A 26,437-nucleotide genomic window follows, 5' to 3' on the forward strand; every position below is an offset into this window, starting at 1 on the left:
CCCCCCCGCCTACCCCTCCTACCCTTCCTCCCCCCAAAAAAAAAGAAAAGAAAAGAAAACAAAAAGAAATATTCTTTAGGAGTCTTAGCCAAGGTTTAAGTAACTTCATTTCAAAAGCCTCTTAACCATCCCCTGCCCCCACCCCTTCCCTCTCCCCCTTCCTCATCACAGAATTACCAGCTTGGTGCTCTCAGCCAAAAGAAAAAATCCCAAGATTTGGTCTCTCTCTATCAGGAAATCATGAGTCAGAGTTAATTTGTCTTGGAAATCAGGAGTCTTGTGATTTTTTCATGAGAGTTGGCATTACTGTATTGGGCTAGGGTGCCTAGATTTAGGTGCAGCCGACCTGGAGCACCAGTGCAACAAGTAAGTGGCATGAGCAGCTTCTGTGTGAAGCACATGGCAGATCGGGGAGGGGGTAGGCAAAAATGCAACACAGTGGAGCAAGCAGAAAGCAGAGCAGCAGATCTGGCAAGAGAAGGGGAGTGGACTAGCACTCAGGGAGGGCACAGGAATTAATTTGTGGCATGCCTACTAAAATGGTTTGCCCCCACTGTTCTGTAGAATTGAAGAACTTAAGGCTAAGTACAGATAGTCAATAAGCCTGAGGCACAATCCATCCAATGTACGCAGGTTTCTCTAAACCATGTAAATTGGACTCTTAATGAACAGAACTCATGTTCAACTGTCTGTTGGCCAAGGCAGGCAGATGCCTGTGCTGTCCAAGGCCAGAATATGGGGGGTGCTGCCACACATCTCCCAGGTGAGGCAGGGAGTGTGGTGAGGGGGGTGGCTGAGGCATTTTCTGCCCAGCAGAGCTAGGTTGCAGGGGGAGGAAAGCCCCCACTTCAGGGGACTCCCCCCACCCACTGTGCAGACCCCAACTGGAGGGTGTGAGGTCAGAGCAGGGGTCCATTCTGCCCCGCCCTGCTGCTTCCCCACAGTTGAGAAATGGGGCTGGTGAGGGGGTGGGCTGGGGTGATTGTAGACCAGCAGAGTGGACTGTAGGGACAAGGGGATATGGAGTGGGGAAAGCTCCCATCTCAGGGGCTTCCCCCCCCACCCACTATGCAGATCACAGCACAGGGGGACCCAGGATGGGGGGGCTCCATTCCACCCTGCCCTGCTGGGCTGGCAAGATCAAGCAGAATGCAGGCTAGGGAGCAGAGGCTTTATTGCTTCAGCTCTGTGACAGATGGGAGTTGGTGCCAGCCAGGCCCTACCTGAGCAGACAGCACAGCTGAGGGCTGAAAAGCATCCTGGGATGCTGGCAGACTGTGAAGTAACTTGAGTCAGGGTGGGATCTCGGAAAGAAGTTCGATAGACAAGTTTAACCTAAATCAGTCACATGTGATACTAAGGGTGCAGACAGAAATTACATTTGTCATGTGATCAGCCTCTTGAAAGGACTCTAAAGTTGTGCTCATGGCTGCAGAGCCCTCTGATCATGCAACAAATTAACCCTTATTGTATGAACGTTCAACTGAAGATGCTCCTAAACCGAGTGACTTCATTAATTTATAATTAAATTCTAATTAATTTAATCTGCTGCAACAGGAGCCCAGCCAAGCTGCTGTCTCTGGATGGGAGGGGCAGAAGGTAGGGGAGGGAGGACCCTTCTGGGGTTTTCTTAGCACCACTGGAGTGGGGGGGGGGTTGGATTAGAGCCCCTCACCTTGGAGGGTGAACTGGGTATGGCTAGGATTTTTTCCACTGTTTTTCCCTTTCTTACCTGCAGCCCTCCAGCATTTAAGGTCTAGGAAGTTCTGATTCAGAAGCTGTATCCCTAATTTCTGTACTCAGTAGCTACTGATGCCCTTTTCCTCCAAGAATTTGTCCAGTCCCTTTTTTTGAATCTCACTAACTTGTTTCTTCCACAGCATCTCATGGCAATGAATTCCGTAGTTTAATTACAGGCTGTGTGAAAAAGACCTTCCTTTTAGTTTTCAACTTATTACATACTAGCTTCATTTTGTGACCCCACCCTTTCCCATTCTTGTATTGCAAGAGATAGTAAATAATAAATCCCTATTAATTTCTCGTAACCATTTAGTATTTTGTAAACACTTATCACGCCTCCCCTTGACCATCTCTTTTGTAAGCTGAATAAGCCTAGCCTCTTTATTTTCTCCTCATATGGAAGCCCCTCCATGCCACTGATCATCCTTCTGTACCTTCTTTTCTTCTGATATATCCTTTTTTGAGGTGTGAGGACCAGAACTGGGCACAGTACTCAATATGTGGATGCACCACGGATTTATAAAGGGGTGTAATGATACTCCCAGTTTTGTTTACAATTCCCTTCTTAATAATCCCTAATATTTTGTTTGATTTTTTTATCACTGCTGGGCACTGAGTTGATGTTTTTAACTAACTGTCCACAACGACTCCTGGATCTCTTTCCTGCGTGGTAAGAGCTAATGTAGAGCCCTTTATAGTTAAGGTATAATTTGGGTTATTTTAACCCACGTGCATTACTTTGTACATATTGACACTGAATTTCATCTGCCATTTAGTTGCCTATTCAGTAAATACTGCCAGACCTTTCTGTAGTTCTTCAAAATCTGCCTTAGTCTTAACCACTTTGAATAATTTTGTGTCATCTTCAAATTTAGCAACCTTGCTACTCACCCCTTTTCCAGATCATTTGTGGATATATTAAACAGCACCAGTCCCAACACAGATCTCAGGGGAGTGGAGAGGGGGGAGGTTTCTTGCATTCTGGAGCCCCAGGGATCATGACAGCTGTGATTTCCAGAGTTTAGGGTTGCATGAAACCCCTAGACCCTTGGGACTGTGGCTGCCATGATCTCTAGGACTGAGGTGTTTTATGCTGGGCATGATGCACCCCTGCCTGTCAGATGACTGGGCTCCCAGCCACAGGGGAGACTCTGCTACATGTGCAAATTAAAGCTCAACAGCAACCAGCTATAAAGTTAATACACATTTTCAAGGTCTAACTTTATAGATGGTTAGAGCTTTTTATTGTTTGATAGCTACTTTGAACATGTAGTTGGTCTCCAGGTAATTGCACTATTAATCACTTAATTGCACTATAACTGTAACAAGCAGAGGGGGGTTCACATCCAACTTTACATTGCAACTTCTTTGAAAAAGCCCTTGAACATAAGAAGTGATATCCTGGGTTAGACCAATGATCCATCTAGCTGAGTATCCTGTCTCTGTCAGTGGCAAAGTAGATACTAGAGGGAGAGCACTGAACCAGATCTCTCTAAAGTGATCTAACTCCCTATTCAGTACCCTTCCTGCCATTCACTATTATAGGATTAAGGGATGTAGGAGGAAACATTTCCAATAGTTGTTAACTGATCTATCATCTATTATCTAGTTCTTTGGTGAACCTGGCTGTGCTATCTGCCTCTGCCTCCTCCTGTGGCAATAAATTTCACAAGTTAACTACACATTGTATAAAAAAGTTCTTTCTCTTGTTAGTTTTAGACCTGTTTCCTATTAATTTCAGTAGATATTCTTTAGTTTTAGTATTCTGGGAATTCGTGAACAAAAGTTCCCTGTTTATTTGGTCTACACCCTTTACGACTTTATAAACCTCTATCATTTCCTCCCTTGCTTTCTCCTTTCTGCTCTTCTTGAGCAGAACCTTCACCCTGCTCAGAAAGGAGCAGAACCTCTATAACCTTCCTCTATTCCTTGATGGGTACATACAGACATTTGGGACATTAGGGGGAGGTTACACTGAGTTACAAATGACCACCCACCCATTCTAAGGTAAATTGGGATGAGGAGGCTACTGGGGAAGGATTCATGGGATTGGGGTTAAGTGGAGTTCACGGGGGAGTGGGGATGGCAGAATCGGTAGTCTAGTGGGGGTCTGAAGGGAGGGGTTGGTGGAGTCCAGGAGGGTTTGGCAGGATCAGGGGAGCTAGCAGGGTCCATGTGGGGGTTAGGGGGATGAAGGGCTCCACCCCAGGGGAGGGGAATATTTTTAGCTCTCCCTCAGGGATCAGGGGCTATTTTTAGTGCCCCAACCCTCCCCCAGATGAACAAACAACCCTGGTGAACCAATCTGACTTATTTCCTAGGCTCCTGGCACCGGCAGCAGCTTGCAGGATGGGGAGCTGGCAGGCTTGGAGAAGGGGCTGGCTCATCTGTGGGTGGCAGGGGGTTGGTCATCTGGAACTGGGGTGAGGGGTGGGGGACCTAAAACTAGCCCAGTGGCAGGGATAAGGTAAGAAAAGCACAGCCCTGGGGGTGGGGACAGTGGTGGGCTTTTCCCAGCCCTGGGGCTGCACTGGAAATATGCAGCATTTCATAGTTTCATAGTTTCATAGATTTAGGGTCGGAAGGGACCTAGTAGATCTTCTAGCCTGACCCCCCGCCAGGGCGGGAGAACAACAAAACCCCAAAACAAGAAACGGGACTCAAATGAGTCCAGCCAGGTAGGCATCCAGCCTCTTCTTAAAGACCCCCAGGGTAGGGGCCAGCACCACTTCCCTTGGAAGTTGGTTCCAGCTCCTAGCCGCCCTAACCGTGAAGTAGTTTTTGCAGATGTCCAATCTATACCTCCTCTCCATCAACTTGTGCCCATTACTCCTTGTTATGCCAGCGGGCGCTAGGGGAAACAATGTCTCCCCCAAACCCTTCTGGTCCCCCCTAGTGAGTTTATAGACGGTCACCAGGTCCCCCCTCAGCCTTCTCTTCTCAATTAGATTTGGCTAGCCAGACCCTAGCCAAGTTAGACTGCCTCAGAAGTACAGTTAGCTTAGATCCGGTTGGTCATTTTTAGAATGATCTAACCTCCCAAATTTCTGTACAGTTCACACTTAGATTGGCCTAACTAGGGATTGAAATGTAAAGTCCACACATGGGCGAACTAAGTTAGATCAAATGGCCATTTTTAATAGGATTTAACCTCCCACTAACCTACCCAAGTCATAGAATCATAGAAAATTAGGGTTGAGAAGGGTCTCAGGAGGTCATCTTTTCCAAACCCTGCTCAAAGCAGAACCATTCCCATCTATATCATCCCAGCCAAGACTTTGTCTAGCCAGATTTTAAAAACCTGTCTTAAAAATATTTTAAATGTCTGTATGTAGAGTCAACCCAAACAGGGTGCAGGGCCCAGGGCAAATCCGCCCATGCAGGGCACCATCCCTGCTCCAATCCCATGCGCCTCGGACCCAAAGAAGGTGCTACCACCATCAGCAGTGGTGGCAGTGGTGCCAGCAGGGGAAGGGGAGTAGCGACTGGCTGGATGCAAGCTAGCAGTGGAGGCACAGAATTGCCATAGCCACTCTGGTCAGCTTTGCAGGGCCCCCAAAGTGCAGGCCTGGGGCAGTCGCCCCAATTCACTGCCTCCCAGAGACGGCTCTGTCTATATGTACCTTATAAGTAGGGCAATCATATGTCTCAGTTTGGCTGGGACAGTCCCAGATTTTGAAGGCTGGTCCCATCCTGGCTTGTTGGTGAAAATTAAAATGAGAGTCCTGCAATTACAGGGGCACGGGGTACAGGGGCATGGTGGGAAGGCAGAGTGGCATGGTGTATCAAGTAGCTCTGCCTCCCCTCCAGATGACCCGTGCCTCTGCCACTGCCTGCAGCAGCACTGCTGACTTGGGAAGGTGGGAGCAGTGTCCCGCATGTCCCGGATTTTCTTTTGGTCACCCTACTTATAAGGTGAAGATTATGGAAATATTTTAGCCTTTACCCAACCTTTAAAGATTTTTCAGCAGATGAAACATGAGACAACAAACACAGTTCACCCCTTCCTCCACCCAAATTCTTGGACTCTTAAAGCAAAAATGCATTGCTTTTCAGTTTTCTTCCTTTCTTGACTTCTTCTCATCTGTCTCCACTCATAAGATCTACTGGTGTAGGAAGAGCACAAATCCTAGTGTCAAAATGCTAACACTTATCTTCTTTCAGATCTTCTACAGAAAAATAATACCGTTGGCCTGATAAAGATGGTGAATATCAGGGGGAAAGAAAAAAACAGAAGGCAGCATGACTAGGAACATAAGGTGAAGTCTCAGACCAGAAATGAATATTAGAAAATACCAGGGACGAGAATTGACAAGAAAGAAAGAGAAATAGTTTAAAAACAGAATCCATTAATAATTAGCAGGTAAACATTTTACTTATATTGATTAATTATGCCTTTGTGATTCCTTTGGTGTTTGGTTTTTTTAACAAGTGGAATAAGTTAGGTAAGCATGCATATATTCAAAAATGATCTGAAGATCAAAAAAAAGGAGAAAAAACTGATCAATAAATAATGTTATTGTATTGGCTTAATATACAGCCCATATGTCAAAGTCAAGTAACATAACACTATGTACCTTGTACCTTGCTGGGGTCGTTTGACCCCAGTACTCTTTCCTGCCGTGGCAGGGGGTCGGACTAGATGATCTTCTCAGGTCCCTTCCGACCCTAGAAACTATGAAACTATGTACAAGACAAAAATTTTCTTTGTTCTTGATGGGTCATTTAGTTTGTTTATTTTTATAAAATTTACATTAATTTCAAGTGTGCTTATTTTGAAGTGATGAGATTTTTATTTATATATGTATAAAATATCCTCCACATCAAATTGAGGACCCTACATTCTAAATGGCTACTAATCTGAAAAATGCATTATGCACAGCGCTGCTTACCATGTGTGTGCACTCCAGATAAACCACACAAAGGATCCTAATTAACCCCCACTCATGACTCAAGACTCATGGGTGGTCTTGTCACAAGTCTTGGGATGTTCCAAAAATTTATATGCAGAAGAGGCACAGGGCATCCTGGTCTGGCTTCAGGTCACGGAGGTTGGGGCCACACGAATCATATGGGTCAGGCTGAGAGAGGGTGCAAAAGAAGGCCTCTGGGCAAACTGTATGCAATATCACAGCTCACCAGAACTTGAAGATGTGCTGGCAGTGAAGAGGACTGTGCTTAATAGGCACTACCATATGTCTTATTCAGATGGATTACACTAATCTATGCTTGCTATAGGTTCCCATTATCATGTCTGACCAATCAACTTCACAGTTGGTTTCCATTGCTGAGCACATTGCTTTTGGCAGCAATGGAAACCAACACATTGCTTTTGGCAGCAATTTAATGATAGACAATGTATTTAGTGACATTTCCTTATATGTGACTAATTATAAGACACGGGCCTGTTTTTCCCCATGCTACTGGAGGGGGCAGAAACCTTGTCTTATATTCAGGGAAATACAGTATATAAATATTTGTCTGAGATCTAAATCCAGTTATCAGATGACAATCTTACTAGGAAAGGGGTTAAGAGGATATGGCTGGTATAAGGTCCCTGCTACCCTAAGTGAGGTTAAAGGGGAAAAAAACAAGGACTACTAGATAAGGAAACTTAAAAGTAGTTAAACCTGTAGTAAAAATATTTGAGCTGAACTTTGCAACCTTAACCTTATTGTTGATATCTGGTTTCTTGGCTAATATACCCAAACTTTGGGGAAGTGTTTTTGTTTTTGTCTTTTGTTTTGTTTTTTAAGCCAGGCACCTTTCTCAATTTATACTTTAAAAAAAAAGATCACCTATGCAATTATGGCCTATGAATACAGTGTTCAGTCTCTTTGTGTGGCAGAAGCCTCTTATAAGATGTCCTTCCAAACAGGAACCCCTTTGAGAAATAAAAAACAATGCAACAATGGTCCTCATAACTTCAACATAAGTGGAAAGTATTCTATACTCCAGGATTAGGTCTAAGACACAAATGTACAAATTCTGATCTCAGCTTTCATACAGCAATAAATGTGACCAGAATTTGGTCTAACATTTGCAAAACAATGCTTGGTTTAACAAAATGGATATTCATTTAATTCACCATATATTGAAATGACTTGATCTTGTGTGCACTGATAATGCAAAGCCTGTTATCACTGCAAGATAGAAAGTAAAGCTTGCCCAAATTAATGGGTCATTTTCATAAACTGCTGGCTTTTAAAATACATATTTATAATCTCAGAGACAAAAGGGTCAATGGAACATAATCACATTAGTTATACTGGGTTCCCCAAAGATAAGAAGTATACACAGATGTCAAGAATAATTTTTATTATCAATAATGAACATTTTCTTGATAACTTACTGAAAATAACTTACTGATAAATTTATTTGATAAGATAGATACTATTTTCAAGAATACTTGTGATCTTTTTGATAATGCAAAGATTATGAAATAAAATTTCACTAAGTTGGGGAGACATGGGAAGTACTGGTAAAATGAGGTTCATGGCATTTTCAACAGTTTAATTTAAATCCATAAATGCAGCATGTCCAGATGTTGTTTTTTAATTTAATAATGATGGAACCAATGAGATGCTGATGGGTTTGTAAACTGAACCTTCAGTATATGGAGAATTCCACAGGGCCTTAAAAAAAAGAAAAAGAAAAAAAGAACATAAAATGAAATCTTAAAAATTAAAGGACATATATTTGATGGTAACACAAATAAAATAATCTTAAAATACAATCCAGTAGTATTCTGACACATTGCCAAACAAATACTTACCATGTTATAATAAAGATGATTTAAAAGCAATGGTAAGTTTAACAAACAAAATTGTAATAATGATCACGATCATGGATACCAAACTTTAGAGAGTGACACACAAAATGCCAGACTTGTGTTGGGAAGAGATCAGAGTGAAGAAATAAACACGAGAAAGGCCTTTCTCCCATCTCTTATTTCTGCCTGAGTTTCATGGGGCGCATCTACACTCCCCCAACAGCATGTTTGGTACTGCACCGCCATTTAGTACTTGCTTTAGCATAGTACTAAATGACTGTGCAGTACCACTCAGTACTGCGCAGTCCTGGTGGCGCGCAGTTATTTTTAGATGCTATGTTGCCGTAGTTCATTGGTATGGCGACATAGCATCTCGTGTAGACACTCCCATGGATTAGAAAATTCTACCAATAACCTGAATACAACAGGAAAATACTTTAGATATTTTTCTTCCTATTAATATAAAAAGGAAAATAAAAGCTTCCAACTGTACTCATTTGAAAACTAGTGGAGATGTATGGATTGTGTCTCTAAGGTTCCAACCACTTATATATTCAAGTGGGCTCCTTCCATTCCCTTTGGCATTCCAGTGAAAGTAATTCAGCATCAGGATTGGGACCTTTGGGTGAAGTACAAACTACATAATGAATACACATCTGAGAATTTTCTCTTAGACTTACTATATATCTTTTCTTAAAACTGGTGTTCATTTGCTTATAATAACATGTTAGGCACTTGCAATTAACTCCTCTTTTCCTGCTGGCTTTTACCTTTTCCATTTGACAAACAAAATTCTTTTTAATGCAAAAAGTGCAACATGGCTTTATCTTATTGTTTCACTGCTATTGTTCTGAGCCATGCCAAGAATGACTGATAAATTGCGTGACCTCCCCCAAGCCCCCATCCCAAAATATCACAGAGTCCTAAATTCAATGTCCTCAAGTGTTTGAGTAACACAGTAGAGAATGTAAAATAAATAGATAAATGAAATACAGAAACCCTTGTCCACCTGCTTGACACCAAAATGTAACTCACTGAAACTGTTCTGAACCAAGTGGCAGCATCCCTTTATAAGAAATAAGGTAATGCAATAATATAATACAAGCCTTCATACCAAGCATCAAGTTAATAGAAAGCAGCCAAAACAAAAGAAAGAGGACTTTATTCAGATTTACAAAACAGACAGGCCAACAAAAACAGAAGAGTAACATTCTTTTTCAGCCACACAGAGTTGGATGGAGAAGACAGATATTACCAAAATTGGAAGAATATTGCCTGCAACAGGAAGACCTACAGATTAACAAGTAACAATGACTAAAAAAACAACCCCCCGCCCCAAAAGTCCATATTCCCAAGAAAGCATTGTGGAAAAGAACAGTGACCAGCAGGGCTGTGCAAAATTTTGCTGGCTGTTTTGTTTGATCTCAAAACAGCAAAATTGAAATGAAACAAAGAGCTTCAAAACAGCCTCAAAATGAAACGAGGGCAGTCAAAACATTTTGAAAGTTTTGAAACGTTTCATGCTTCAAAGCTGAAGCTGGCCTTCCTTTCAGGAAAACAGAAAGTAAGGAGAGGAAGGGGAAAGAGGAAGGAAGGACACAGAGAGGGAGCGCCTTAACACACACGCTGGAGAAGAAGCTCCTGCAGGAGAGGAAGGAAGGGCTGTGTCACAGTTTGGCTGCCTGAGATGCTGCTGGTGCTATTGTGCTAGTGCTCACTCACTTATTTTATACCTGTTCCTATTTAAAGTGGTGGATTGAATGGGGCTGCAGGGGAGGAGGAGCCCTCATTGGAACACACTACCGTGTCATGTAGAGGCCCCAGCACCAGTGAGGGCATGCCCTAACACACACACCATCACACATCACAAGTTTTGCTTGTCAGCAGCTTGCCCAGAAACTCCTGCACCTATCTCCTTGAAACCTGGCAGGGTTCATGAACTCAGCAGGGGCTACCATGCCTGCAGTTTTCACCCTACTGTGCCTTAACACACACACAACATGAGTTTTGCTTGTCAGCAGGTTGAGGTGCAGTTTCTCAGAAACCCCTGCACCTATCTCCTTGAAAGCTGTCAGGCTTCATGGCCTCAGCAGAGGCTACTGTGTCTTTCACCCCCCTGTGCCTTCACACTTACAAGTGACACAAGTTTTGCTTTCAAGACTTTGAGGTGCAGTTTTCTGGAAATCCCTGCATCTATCTCCTTGAAACTTGGCAGGCTTCATGACCTCAGAAAGGGATATGAAATCCACTCTTTTCATCCAAATCTGTCAAACAATGATAACATTATAGGCAGTTTAATGCTTCCCCATTATAACCTACGGGCTAAACGTCAAAACAGTGCTGAAACAGCAAACCAGTTTCAACAAAATGAAACAGAAGAGTGCTTTCAAAATGAAATGGCACTCAAAACAAAACACTGTCATGGTGAAACAGAAGTCAAAATTAAATGGTGCTGTTTCTCACAGCCCTAGTGATCAGTATTCAGTCATGTACAAGTGTTACATCTCTACTGGGAGACATTTAGTTCTCCTGGTAGAAACCACAAGTACACAGATATTATGCAGTTTCTCCTGGAATAAAAATGGCAGTTCTTGGAGAAAAATAACTCGTATCTGACCTGGTAGCATTCACTTCTGGGAGAGTTTCTCTAAGGAGAACAAAGGCCTGTATACTTTCCAACTGCTTGGCTCTTCCTGCGATGAGGAGAAGTTGGGCACCTAGGAAATGGTTCTCATGCTTTCCAGAAATGGGTCACTCTAATTTGGAGAAGATACATGGGAAGCTGCTCCTACCCCTCCCATAGATAGGAAGAAGGGAAACATACCAGGGTCCCCTGTGTGAAGAGCAAGCAACAGGTTTGTCACACTGCTCAGTCTGCTTGGGTCCTAGTTATGAGAAGCAAAGCAGAGAAGTAGCCACCTCCTACTCCTCACAAAGGGATGTCCAATGTGAGGGGCAGGCAGGGGACTTTGCCCCAATGCTCCAGTCCCCCTGGGAATAAGGCAAATGAAGCAGATTCTGCTCCCTACACTTTCCCCAGATTGGGATCACCATGGTGGTAGAGGCTTATGTTTTCAATACTAAACACACCAGTTTCCATCCCTGCTGACAGGCGCTTGTTGGAGGTCATTACAAAGGCATAACCTCTACAGGCATGTGGACCTCTTACAGGCATCAGAGCCTTGGCATAAGATTCCTCTGCCAACTATAACATTCTGGATATGTGAATTGTTTCCCTCTCCAGTGAAAAATGTACAGTAAGGGCATGTTTGCGCCACAGCGCTAGGTGCTTTTAAAATGCACGTCAGTGCTGAGAAAATGGCAGTGGCGTGCTTTTGAACTAAAACACATCAAAGGTGTTTTTGTTCAAAAGTGTACCACTGCGATTTTCTCAGCACTAATAAACATTTTGCCATTTATACAAACACATGCAATGCAGTGTCATGCTCCTTAACTCATGCGTGGAGCAGACTTAATTAATAAAGTCTGCTCCAGTGCACCAGATCTCCAGCTTAATAATGTTGTTAGTTAATGCCTTTAGTTCAATTGGTGGATTCCTGCCTTATAAAACTTGATGGGACAGTACATATGATGGTGGTAGTGAGGGGGCACTCATTTAAAAAGAAAAAAAAAATCTTATACTCCTCTCAAGCCTACCTTGCATTTGCAGTGAGACTCATGCATAGGTATAGTTTTACAATAAATCATCATAATGCAATTAAAAAGGCTGGACATAAAGAGGAGAGAGGGGAATAGTAGTCTTAAAGAAGCAATCATGCAAAACAGATGTGTACAAATTCACAAAAAAACAAAAAGACAATTTGTGGTTCAATATGATTTGTGTAGGGTACTTTGGTATTGTTTATACATCCAGAAATTTTGCATTGGGCACATTTTAAATTTTTAAAAAATGAATACGTTGTAGACTAAGAATGTATCTGAAACATTAGAGTAGCAGGGCACTAGCATTAAACCATAGTTTATAGACAATTCCTCTGGCAACAGCCAAAAGCTTGCTTACTTGCTTGCAAGTTTTCTTTCTTTCCTTTTTTTTTACAGTATAAAGGAGAGAATGCCCTGATATATTTCCATTTCATTCCAGTAGATTGTATGTACCTTATCCATGAATATATCTAGAGCTCAGTAATGAGAATAAATGATTCACTAAGATGTTGCTTAGTGGTAATGTGGTGGGGGCAAAGGAAAGGCCAAGCTGCAGGGATCTGGTAGCAACAGTGAAAGCCCCACACCACTGAACTTGCCTGTGGGAGCATGGCAGTGGCAGTGGGATTGCTGCACAACCAGCAATGCCAGCGACCCCACAGCATGCAGAGCCATAGGAAGCAGGGGGCAAAATGGGTGCACTGTCAGGGGCAGAAAGACCATGCTGGCAACAGCCCAGCCCCCTAGGACCCAGGAGCACGATGGCAGTGGCGGGTTCGGCGCACCACAAAACTTACCATCAACCCAGTGGCGTCCCATGCTGCAGCCAGCAGGAGCATGGAGATGGGACAAATAAAAAAAAGCTGGTGCCAGCATGGATGCGCTTTGTAAGTACATGCCAGCACCAATAAAAGCCCTGTGCACCTATCCAAAGACAGGACTAGAAGGAAGTCCCTGGCAGCCTAGGGCAGGCTGTGGAACAAGCAAAGAGATGGAGAAAGATGGGTGGTGGTGGCCCCCGTGTGGGGAGCTGCCTCCGCACACTGACTTAGTGGAGTCAGTCAACATGTTAGAGGAGGAGACCTGGGAGCACTACTGTGAAGAGGGCTGAGAGGGATGGCAATAGACCTACAAGGAAAGATGAGGAGGATGGCTGACAACAACACTACGTCCGTGCAACACCGAAGTAACAACAGGCTGGCACTAGGTAGGGTGTAGAGAAGGTGGAGCTCTAACATCCTCATGCTACCCAGTGACCATAGCTAGACACCACTGAACGGGGAGTAACAGCAATCCTCAAGGTAAAAATTTCCATCAAAGACGTGTTAAACGAGAAGCTTCACTGGGTTAGGTAACTGGTGCCGGGGCAAACTGTTGGCATACAGGACTGCAGTCAGCTGGGGGTGACCAAAATATCCTAAACAGGGAGCTCCAGACCGGCACAGCAAGTTACAGATAACCATCAGAGGGATAAGATGATCAGCAAATCAAGTTAGTCTGCTGTGTGCCTTATGTTGAACCATATAGGGTGCATCTATAAGATACGTCTACTTCTGAGCTAATTAGCTTTGCAGTAAACGTTTTATTCGCTACATGTGCAGCCCTATTCATATTATACAAATGCCACCCTGCTGCAGAGTTTATTGTGTGCAGCACCGCATGTGTAGGCACTGACACGGCTGACTGGGGCATGATGGTGCTTCAGTGCAGGGGCTGCCTGCTGCCTAGTCTCATATTGGAGCACCCTTGTGCCCCAGCCAGACCCTCCACAGAATGTTAAGCCAAGTTGGAACCACCCCAAGCTAGCAAGGTGACCCCCAGGTCCCTTACCAGCAGAGACTTCTCTGGCCTGGCTCAATGTACTGCAGTCTTGGGAGCATGTGTAAATGCAGTGCCCAGAAGCAATAAACTGCAGTGCAATATGTGCTAGAGTTTATTGCTTTGCCTTAATATGCACATGTAGATGTGCCCTCATAGTAGGAAATAGCAACTGTATGAATCTACACACGTAAACTACAACATGTATTCACTACAGGTAAAAGGCTGCTTAAGTCAGTTAGAGTTACCAATTTTTTTCCAGGTTGTTGTAGCATAAAGATCAAATTCTGCAGATATTTTGCTGATGTGCACTGGTGGCCCCACCCCTCACCACTGACTGGTGGAGAGGCCCTGAAGGGGAGAAGAGATAAGGGGGCAGTGGCTATCTTGACTGTTGGCTGCCCTTCAGTGGCCACACTCCTCAGTGCTGGCTGGTGGAGGAGGGACAAGGGAGAGGCAGCCATCTTTTCTGCTGCTCTTTTTGCTACCATGCCAGCCAGCACCTTCCCCTCCCAGAAAGGCTCAGCAGTACCGAGGACCACTGGCTCCCACTGGGCAGCCAGCATTTTATTTTTATGAAGTATTTTTTGTTGTTGATTATGCGAACAATCCTGGATGTTTTGGTTTCCACAAAATCCATAAAACTGTGATTTAAGTAGATGACTAACCATGGGTGGAAGTAATGAGAAAGTATGCAGAACTGGTGAAAGGGGACAACTACTGAAGACATGTGCACTGAGGAAGTATGTTATATCTAAATACATTATAAAAATAAATGCAATAGCTGCCCTTACCTTGCAACAGTTGTTAAAGCATATAACTTCTTTTCATCCATATATTTCATTGTCAAGTCCCCAAAACATGTTTTTTTTAACTCTTTTCCCCATTTACCATGATACTATCTTACAGCTTTGTTTCCTTGCTAGTGCTTGGTTTCCCTTCAGCAAAGATGACAAGCAACTTCAAATTATAATTGGTTAAAATTAGCAAAGGGACAAACCCAGGCGTATGTCTCCAGATGTGAAAGACAATTAAAGTATTTAGAGGGTGAATTAGAGCTACTGAATCTTCAGTTTCATATAGGTTCAAGTAGAAGGGGAAAGGGATAAAAATAATGACTTATAGATGTAAAATGTCTCAGAAATAATACACATCAGATAGAGATATTTTAAAATCAGTAATATTAAAGAGTTTTAAAGAATGATTACCTGTAACAGAAAGTAAGTTTGAAAACACAAATTATTTCCTTTCTAAATAATAACAAACAGAAACTCAATCTAGAGAAACTTTAGAGAGACTTGACTGGGCAGATGCTGCCAACTGTCTTAATTATGCCTCTGAAGAAAGAGACAGGGGTGATCAAGATAGATTTTTATGATGGGTTTAAGAGTTAAAAAACAAACAAAACAACCCCCCTACCCAGTGCTTCTGATACCATAACAACATACTGGGGGTAATTTCATATTCCAATTAAAGGAGCAAAAAACCAGAAAGTCAACTAAGTCCTAGCTGCAAGTGTGCATGCAGTTAAGCTCACACAGCTGCAGCTGCAGCTTGTGTAAGTAAGTGGAGTTCCACAGCAGCTGAAGCGCTGGCCCACAATTTAAAGAATATTGCTTTATATCCCTAGCAATATGTTACCCCTTCAGCAAATGAAATCTCAGCAGTGCTATAGTTTTAATATACTTTCTGTTTATACACAAAGTTCCACCAAAATACTTACCCAAAATCACATAAACAAATAAAAAACAGAACAAGCCAAATGAAACCAGCATACGTACATTCATCTCTATAACAGTAATAAAAAAAAACAAAACACTCTAACTTAGCAGAGGTGGTAAACATGCCATTAGAGAAAGTCATGTTAGTTTAGATATATTAGGTATACACCCAAAACCCATCTGTCTCAGTACCCTGAATAAAGTAGAATTACTGAATCACAACTGCTCTTTTACCTTGTGAATTATTAAAAGTTTACAATAAAAAGTAAAACAGTAAAAACCACATCTATATTTATATGCAGTCTTCTAGCAGGCATCCTCAGGGAGAGCTACAGATGTATCATACAATTGGAGTCATAATCAGGGATCCTGGTTTTCTCTGATTTAAAAAAAAAAATCCCTTATTTTCAGTTTAAAAAAGTAACCCCAAATCCAAATTTCCCCAAGATCTAAAAGAAACACCACTAATATATATTTAATCATGGAAAAATGTGGATTTGGGGTTTCTTTTTCTAATAAAAAACTGGAGACTTTTTTAAATCAGAAAAAACCAAGATCCCTGGTAATAATCAGGACTCAGTAAACAGATATGCTAAAATGGCCTTTATACAAGCCCCAAATTCAACACCTGGTTTTCATACATCTGCATGGATAACACTTATTTTTAAAATAAACTGGTTTTCCTGTATCTGAATTGCAAGATCAGATCCCACATATGAAGTAGGAGTACAGTGCAAGATTTCTCTTAGAAGTATCTTCCTTTTAAAAACAACATGTATTTTATTTTCTATAAAATACCGAAAGACCTTTACTCATTTTCCATAGTGCATTTTCCATTCATTTCAGGTAATATTAGGGTGAAAAAAATCCCACAAGCCTGTGGTTTTAAACTTCTATTTCTAATGTATGTTTGTGTGCATGTGTGTACACACACATTTTAAAAATATCTTACAAATATGTATATACATAATAGCTCATGGAAATAAATGCCAGAATGTACAAGTGGATCAAGGATTTATAGCATTCAGAACTGGAGACTACTATCTCTGGATGTCATCCAAAAATGGATTTTTAAAATGTATATATTCAGTATTGCTGTAATTCTGATTAAGCCAATGGTAAAGCACTTATTGGCATCAATATAGGAAAAAGAAAGGTCAGCATTAAATGCATTACAAAAAAAATTATAGGCCTAAACGTATAGGGCCAATTTTTTTGAAGGCAAGTACACCTGCAAAATGCAGAAACCTGATTTCTGTAAGTATATGCACTAAATTATTTTCTATGCCAGGGATTATCAACCAGGCTTCGCATACCCCTAGGGATACTTGGAAAGGTCTCAGGGGGTACACACAGCTCTTACCCGAGGGAGGGGGAAGGGCACGCTGGGTGCTGCTGGCCCCATGTCGCACACCATGGCGCCTCCCCACCCCAGCTTGCTCTCCTGATTGGCTGCTGGGCTGCTGCCCTTGGTCAATAGCTGAGGGTGAGGAGGCACCCCTCTGCAGATGGATGTGGAGCAGGGAGGCTTGCACATGGTGGCTGCCACCACCACCCACCACCCAACTCTGCCACCTCCAAGGAGCAGGGCCAGGGGGAGGGCAAGGGCAGCAGCACCCATCTGGGAGGCCATACAAGCACTGCTCAGCTGGCTGGACAAGGGGGGAGTTTGCATGTGGCAGCCACTGCCACCACCACCCTGCACTACCACTGTACACCACTTTTCCATGGCCAGTTGAACATGTGGCTCTGTGGGCTGCTGACAAGTGGCACACAATTGGGTGGCCACAAGGCCTTTCAGCAGCCCAAGGAGATGCACATGTAACTGGCCATGGAAAAGCAGCATGTGGTGGCAGCAGTGGCTGCCAGCCACAAGTGCCCCCCCCCAGCTGCCGCCACTAGAAGGGGTACACCAGTTAAAAAAGGTTGAAAACCCCTGTTCTATGCAATCCAAACATGAGACAGTATCAGACATTTAATCTATGTAATCAGGGGAGATAGGAAGAAAAAAACCCTGTATGTGTGTCTTCTAAACTTGTCCATGGCTAGATAACAGTATAAAGAAAGAAAGAAAGTGTTGAAAATATTTTGTCTGTATTATCTAGAAATAATTCCTCCTATCTGATCCCTCTTTCTAAACAATTAACTTGGCTAGAGCCTTAAGTATTAATTACTTTTACACAAAAGACACTGTGGGATAGGATCTTTCCTTCTCCTGCCTTCATCATGCATATATTTTAGATACAACACTTTGTCTCTTAAGTCCATCTGAAACTCTGTCTTCCTTGTCAGCAACAACAGAAGAAAACTCCCTGTGATGAACTTCAGATTTTTCTTCTCTCCTTCCCAGAGATTTTCTTGGGAGGGAAAAATGTAGAGCAACATAAAAAAGCCACTGTAGATAGACAGAAGAATTACCTTTGCTGTTGTGTGAACATAAAGCTTGTGTCTGTCAATAGGTTAAACATCTCTTGTCTACTGCTCCAGAATAAAGCAAATATTACAGCACACTGGCAGTAATAAAAGAACAGATCCCTCACTAAGATTGTGGTGGTTTAGTGTCAGTATGACTGGAAATAAAAGGACAAACCTGCAATAAAGTAAATGGAAAATTTCTCCAATGACTTTATTAAATGCTAGATATGTCTTTCAGTTACAGTTTTACCTTCATTGAAACAAATATAAAGGAAAAATATTAATTTAGAGATATAAACATCACTATAAGCATCAGTTTAGGGCAGTGGTGCCCAAACATCCAACTCCACAGGGTCAGGTGAGTGGCACAGTGTCAGCTTACAGGCTGGATCCCATGTTGCACTGGTATGCTGGCCTGATCCCACATTGCCTGACTCAAAAGTGTAAGAGGTGGCATGCAGGGTCATGTTATCTGACCCCTGGGGTTACTCATGGGTCTGGAAAATTAGCAGCAAGAAAGCAATAAGTTGTGCTTCCACTACTCCCATGCTGCAAAATTTCTGGAACCTGGTGGGCTGGGTGACAATGCTCCATGGGCCAGATCAGCCTATGGGCCAGGAATTGAGCATCCCTAGTTTAAGGCATACATGGGGAGACAAAACCATGACTGCTCTTAAGAGTGCTATTTCAAATAGTACAAAACATAGTACAAAGTGAAAGTCCTAACCCTAAGAATCTCACACTATGGTGGCAGTTGCAGTGGTACCACTGTCTGAATTCCTTTAGACAGGTGGAGACAGAAGTGACAATTTTCACCCAATCTGGTCCCAGAAAGTGCTCCACAGCCATGACCAAACAGAAGTGCAAAGCTGCAGAACACTTGAAAAGGGCTAGATCCCACAAAAATCTGAACCCTCATTACACGAGGATTCAGATAAAGACACTCCACAATAGAGTGACTTCAGTAACTTAGTTTAAGAGAAGTTCACCTGCCTCCTGCCTCCACCACCTCCCAGTCCCAGCACTGTTTCCAGAATGGGAGGGGGAAAGAGAGTGGAGAGAGTTCAGTCTGGGTTTTTTTAAGCCTGTGCTGGAGGGTGGGGCAAGTGGACTGGAGCCCCCCGCTCTCCAAGGTGGACAGGCTCCAATCCAGCCACCCCACCCTCCAACACTGGCTGAGTAACCCCACAGAATGAATTCCTTCTGCTCCCTTAACCCCCTCCCCCATTCTGAAAATAGTGCTGGGGCTGGCAGGGGTGTTGTTAGGGGAGAGCAGCTGCAGGGTCACAGTGACTCTAAACAGCAACTGGATTACCCACCCCTAGGACCCAACAGCAAACTTCTGTTGAGTCCAGGGGATCTTTCTAACTCATGGTGCTTCCTGCAAAGTGCCATGAGTTACAACAGGGAGCTGGTCTTCTGTTTGTGCCCACAGAGTTTTAGAGCTTCATTACAATGATTTGAATATTTATTGAAAAAAATATTTTAATCAAAGGCTGTTTGCAGTGTCAGGCTACAAAGAACTTACAGTAGGCATACATCTATTTGGAAGTATCTATTTGTAAAGCAGACATTATCAGAAGAATCTGCCCTACCACTTCATATAATCTTGTAATTGGCCACATAGCTATTTGACTATATCTATTCATCTTCCATCCTGTTTTAATAACCCAACTGACACACAAGAAATTATTCTTTGATCTCTCAATAAAATAAGCCTGTGCAGAAAAGGGAAGGTGAAGGAGGTTAAATTGGCATTGATTATTTAAGACACATTCATCATTTATTTAGCAATCTTACATATCACAAAATCTGTTGTGCTCACTGGGTTTTCTGAGATTCATATTTGTTTTAAAATTATTCTTACTATGTGCATTAGAAAGCAGAAAGAATTTACTCTAACATCAGGTTGAGGTCTCCTGACAGGCTGCAGAAAGGAGAAAGTGGCTTTTTGTGGAACCTTCCGAAATTTTTCAGGCTACCCTGTTTTCCTTTTTTAATTATTATCTTTCCCCTCCATGCTTGCATACATACACTATAGCTAACTTGATAACATTTATTCAATGAATAAAGTGGTTACCATGAGCCACGGAAGGCAATGAGACTGTGTATCACTAAAAGACCAGGTCTACATGAGATGTTGACTGCACGGTTGTTATGGTGCAGTCATTTAGTACTTGCATACATAAATAATAAATGACTGTGCAGTAACTGGTGGTACTGCGCAGTAGCATCCCTGAATGGCTTCTTGGTGATGCTAACTGTGCAGTAACTCATTACTACTGTGCACTAATAACAAGCTCCTGTCTAGTAATAACAAGCTACTGCACCCAGCATGCCATGTAGATGTGGCCACGGAGGACAAAATGTGTTGAAAATATTAAGAAATACTCTACTGGAGTGTTTTTATTAATAAAGAAAAGAAATTAAACATTGTACATTAATTTTGTTTTAAAAGAACCTCGGGAGTGGGGTAGGGGGGTAAAATTTACTTTTCCTTCCAGTTCATAAGCATGTCCTTTATATCTTTTTGGCTTGTTTGCATAGAAATAGTGCCTTTTGGCACTGATTCAGGGTGGGAGAAAAAGAGTAGAAATGTCCACCAACTTTTAACAAATAACTGCAATTGTTTTTGATCACGCATGACTGAATAAAAATAGACCTCAGTGATTGTTATAGATATTAAGAATGTAACCCTAATTATGTCCCATGTATGGTGGTGATATCCACACAGTAAATTTCAAGAGAACAAGAAAAACTGCATTCAAACTTTTGGTCACCGTCCCTGAAGTTGGCAATCAGCATGACCTCTTCAACAGAACAGCTTCTTTATTCTCTTTCCCACTTCCTTTCCCTTCCAGCTACATCCATACCAGACTTTTGATTTTTTTTTCTTCACAATTATATATACGCACATTCATATTGAAAGGCATACAGGAAACAAACTAAAAGGCTGCAGGAAATGAACTAACTCTGCAGTAGGGTAATATTTGTAGTAACAAGTACTATCCTGCTGTGGAGTTTTTTACTTTGCAGCCGAGCACGTGTAGATGTTGACATGGCTGGCTGGGGCCTGCTGGCTAGCTCCACACTACTTCTTCTGCCCCAGGCCAGCCCCTCCGGAGCATGGTGAGCTAGGTTGGAGCAGCCCTGAGCTGGCAGGCTGACTCCCTGGGCTCCCTGCCAGCCAGGGCTGCTCCAACCCTCAATTTGCTGCAGTCCTGGGTGCATGTGTAAATGCCTGGTGGCAATAAACTCCGATGCAATAAGCATCAGAGTTTATTGCTTTGACTTAAAAGCACTTGTAGATGTGCCCACATCTTAAATAAGGTTACATTTTTGTCAATATTATTTCATGCTGTGAAATATGTATATCACAACTGACTTCAATAGGAAAAGAAACAATTTCACTATTACCTGTAAAGAGATACAAAATTTAATACATGAACAAAGCAAATTATGTAAACTACAATCTTGTGAAAGGTAGTGTGCTGCTACTTTGTATATCTTCCCTTCACTTCCCCATGTCTTGGTTCCATTCTAGTCAAGATGGTCAACACGCACTTTTGCAGGGAAACATAGTTTCACTTTTCTCCTTCATCTACTTACTGTACCACAATTTTCCCAAGCATCCTATACAAGACAAATCAATGCAGGTGGCTGTATTGTTTCCTATAAAAAAAAAATCCACATCTGCTTATGTTGCCATGTCACATTAAGTTATATGAGAAAACATATGGTGACACAGTTGATGATTCCAGCTATAACACAGTAGGGATGTGACACTGGGGAATTTTGAAGATTTGTTGGCACAAAATACTGTTAAGAAACTGCTGCTCAGAATAATAATAAAGGGAAGCGGAAGGATATAACTTTAGTTTGATTATTAACTAACTGTTCAAAACAAGGGCAATACTGTTCTGATAAGCTTGGGAATCTTAAAAGTAACTCTTTAACCCAGGATATAATACTATTGTAATGATCCACTGTCCCTTCAATAACAAAGTATGTTTTAACTTGTCTGCATTTGAAACCATGTGAAAAAGGACTGCATTTCACACAAGCATTCCAACTTAATTTTTGTAGTAGCGTATAATTCCAAGCAAATGTTGTCTTCCCCATCACTGTGAATTAATCTAAAAAATCCCTTACTAATAATTGTGGACCTGATTCAACAACTGATTCACTGTGGATAAAGAGGTATGGAATGGGCACTCAGTACTTAGCTTGCTCCTTTCAAAGGCAGTGTACATCACTGCCATTAAACTCTGCCTAAGGGCTTCAATCCTAGAGGAAGGAAAATTGATGCCATTGAACTATTATTTCAACCTGCATCCCCTTAAAACATATTTATAGGAAGTGATTAAAATTTATGTCATCTAGCTTACAATAACCCCTCACATTACAAATACGCTCTTTATTGAAAATTAGATGAAAAGATCTGTGTCATAAAGGTTAATATTGATTAAATGAAGCAGAATGTGATTCAGAACCAATATGGTCTGACCCTGAGACACGCAGCATAGTAATGAAGTGTTGCTTTCTTTGATGCATTAAGGGCACGTCTACTTGTGCATGTAAACATGACTAAATTAAATGTGCATTAAGCTAATGCACATTAAGCAATTTTTGGTAAGTGTCTACATGTTCAGGGAACTGGCACTAAAGTTAGTGTACTTGGCACTGAAGTTAGTGTCTAGACCCTGCAGCCCTGCTGTGTGCCTCTAGTGGCCGGGCAGACGCGGCAATAAAGTTAGTGTTGGGTCATGTCTATATATGCATTAGTGCACTTTAAGTAACCGTGCCTAAATTTGATGCCTGCATTTGCAGGCATCAAATTTAGTTGTGATTATCCTAATTTCACTATTTTTTATGTTCATTAAATTAGGCTAATGTGCATTAATGCATCTCATGTAAATGTGTCCTAAAACACTCAACTTATCAATGAAGCCCCTAGAAATAAACATTTATTTTCCCTCCCAACAGCATATTCCCTTGAATACAGGGTATTTTCTTCAAAGGAAAAGCAAAAAAAGTAACGTATGGAACCATATGATTACGGTGGGGATTTCAACACGTCCTCATTTTTCCTAATGTTTATCTCTGTGCAAGGAAATTGGGAAAGTGGGGAGAACTGTTCCAATTCTACTGAGATGGACAATGACTTGGGAGCACAGGAAATTAGGGCTGGAAGGCACCTTGCAAGGTCACCTAGTACAGCTTCCTGCAGAATCATCCCTGACTAAACCACCCTAGCCAAATGTCTGTCTAACATGCTTCTGAAACTTTCCAAGCATACAGATTCCACAACTTCTCTAGGAAGTCGGTTCCAATTCCTGACCACTACCACAATCAGAAAGTTACTCCTAATCTCTATTCCCCTGCTGAAGCTTGAGACCACTGCTCCTACTCCTGGCCATAGAAAAAAGCCCATCTCCATCCTCTCTCACCCTTCAGGTATTTGAAGACTGTTATCAAATCCCACCTCAGTCTTCTCTTTGCCAGGCTAAATGACCCTCGTTCTTTCAGCCTTTCCTCATAAATCTCACCTCCCAGGTTCCTAATCATTTTTGTCACCCTGCGCTGGACTCTTTCCAAACTGTCCATGTCATTCTTAAAGTCTGGGACCTAAAACTGGACACAGTGCTCCAATTGTGGCTTCACCAGTGCTAAATAGAGAGGGAAAAACACTTCCTTTGATTTGCAAGTGACACTCCTATTAATACAACCCAGAATGCTGTTGGGTTTTTTTCAACAAGATTATACTGTTGGCTCATGTTCAATTTATGGTTTACGGTAACCTCCAGATTATAAAAGGGCAAAATTTTTATGGCAATTAAATATTAAAGAAAACTGACAGAAGCCAGAATGGATCAGTTGTGGCTTGAGATTCCAAATACAAATAAAGTTTGTCTAAATATGCAGTCATAGCACATAAATGAGACTATTCACTTATGCAAGAGAAAGTATGTCAAGTTTAAAATTCTGGATGATAGAGTCCTCTCTTGGGGCTAAGGGCTAATTTCCTCCAACACAGAGAGGCAATATGTGTAGCAGCACTCAAGCAATATGAAAGCCATCTTGCTGGGTGCATTTGGTGCATTCCCAGAGTACTCAAGCAGTTAACCAGGTTTTCCTTACATTTGCAACATTTCCCAAAAGCTTTCTAATCATTTCACAATTATGCAGAGGAATATGGCAAAGCAGGTTGCAGATATTGCTACCAATACACAAAAACAAACCAGGGCAAATGTAAGGAACAAAAAGTTGAAACAGTATTCCAGTGTGAGATGTAGAAGAACAAACAACCAACCTTTTTGTTTAAAAGAGTGTTAAATGTGTCTACACTCTTAAAAAAGGTTGTTGTCATCATTCAGGAAAGTATTTTAGCATGCACTCTAGTTCATGCTCACTCAGAAAGACATGTAAGTACTAACCACCTTAAATACTTTCTCAAATAAAAACACTTCTGAATTAGGCTGGGGGCTATTCATTTATATAAACTGCTAAACTGTTTTCCTTTTACACACTTCAAATTGAAAAGTGAAGATTTTACATGAGAAGCAAACCTCACCAGAGGTTTTTAAGAAACTAGTTAGATCCCAAATAGTGCCATCAAAAGTACATAGGCACACTACTGAATACAACAGAACCACATTCATGTACCTCATGATATAATCAAAGCCTTACTTGGTACAGCAACTTTCAAACATAAGTATGGTAAGAGACTCTTACATTACAAAAAAAACCCCACATATAAAAAGTTGGGCTGCACTTAAGTCAAGATTCATGATTTGAACATTTTTTATCCATACACAGTCAGGCATAAAATTATCCAAACTTACAAAGAAAGACTTTTGGCAGAGTAAACGTGTACCACAGAAATAGCACTCTTATTGAGAGTCATGTTTAATAATCATGTTCTGTTGTTTTACTAAGTATATAGATAGTATTAATGCACAAAGATAAAAATTCTAATTTTTAATTAGTTTACTCACAATACTCATTAGTTTTTGGAAAATCTGCATCTCTTATTATAGTGCTAGAGTATAAAGATGATTTGCTTGATCTCAGGTAATTACAAACAATAACTTAAGTTGTTAATAAGTGAATAAACACCTTTTTAATACCAAAAAAAGAAATCACAATCTACTAATAGGTATCCCTCATGTGTCTGTGGCTACTCCAACTCTGGAGAATATATTGGAGCTGTTGGTAAAACAGGCAATTAATAGGATATTGGTATGCTGACAGGTAGCTGCAATTATCTTTTTCTATTACAGAAGGCATTTGAGAATCATTTACAAGCAAAAGATGAACAATGTTCTACTAAATCCTATTAAATCAATGCATGGACACAACAGTAGCACAGGCAAATAAACAGACAGAAGTCTGAAAACCAATAAAAGATGATAAAAAAAAATACTGTTTAATACAGCTACTTACATCATGGCCTATAAGTTCAGTCTGTGTGGATTTATCTGCTTGGGAAATAAGAACCTTCTGTAAATGTTGAGCTTTTTCCTGCAAAAGAAAACAACATATTGTAGGTGAGTCATGTTCTCCCTCTCTGGGATTTTCAACTATCAACAGCCACATAATAAGTGCAAAACTCATGCACTGGCAGCTGTTTTGAAATGGAGTATCTTGGTATTATTCTCACTGGGAGATTTGTTTCCCTGCTACTGTTATCTTATGTATCAACTGAACCATTTATTAAGTGGACAGTGAGCACATAAATCGTGAGTATGCATGATTTACAAGGTTGATGAGAATATTACTGTAGTGTGATGCACAGGGCCCTTCTTCAGGATCAGATTTAGGCCTTCATGGACAAAACATATTTGCAGATACCATAAACTTATCTGCAGGAAAAGGAGCTAGCAGCATTTTACACAGCAAAACCAACTTCTGGACAATAAGAAATTAAATATATGAACTAACGGTGGCCACAAGATTTTACACAATTTTTTTCCATCCAAATATACTGTTTTATCAAAGCCAAAACATTTATTGGAAACATATCAGTATATCAATCAAAATGTTCTGACAGAAAAAGTTCCTGAGATCCAGCATAAACAATTTAGTTAACAAGAGAGAAAGAGAATCAAAGAAAACCCCCAATTGCTTTGACACAGTTATAATCTGAGCAAATGTTTGAAAGGTTTTTTTGTTGGTTTTTGTTGGGGGGTTTGGCCAAATGATTAATAAAATACATTTGAAAAATCTTGAATCTTGTCACTAAATGGGATTGTTGATCTTCAGCCAACTGTAATATAGACTACAAATGTCTTGTCCCCCCTGCTCC

At 41.5% G+C, this 26,437-nt stretch overlaps 1 protein-coding gene across 1 annotated transcript in view; it reads right to left on the reverse strand.

Annotated features, from left to right (window-relative positions):
- CCSER1 (coiled-coil serine rich protein 1) overlaps positions 1-26,437 on the reverse strand; it is a 1,844,507-nt gene that overhangs the window by 682,305 nt on the left and 1,135,765 nt on the right. Inside the window, exon 9 of the mRNA XM_019526256.1 lies at positions 25,576-25,653. Coding sequence (XP_019381801.1) covers positions 25,576-25,653 — 78 coding nt within the window. The remainder of the gene's footprint in view (positions 1-25,575; positions 25,654-26,437) is intronic.

Source organism: Gavialis gangeticus, unplaced genomic scaffold, assembly GCF_001723915.1.
Source record: "Gavialis gangeticus isolate Ggan-Ray unplaced genomic scaffold, GavGan_comp1, whole genome shotgun sequence".
Taxonomy (NCBI): Eukaryota; Metazoa; Chordata; order Crocodylia; family Gavialidae; genus Gavialis; species Gavialis gangeticus.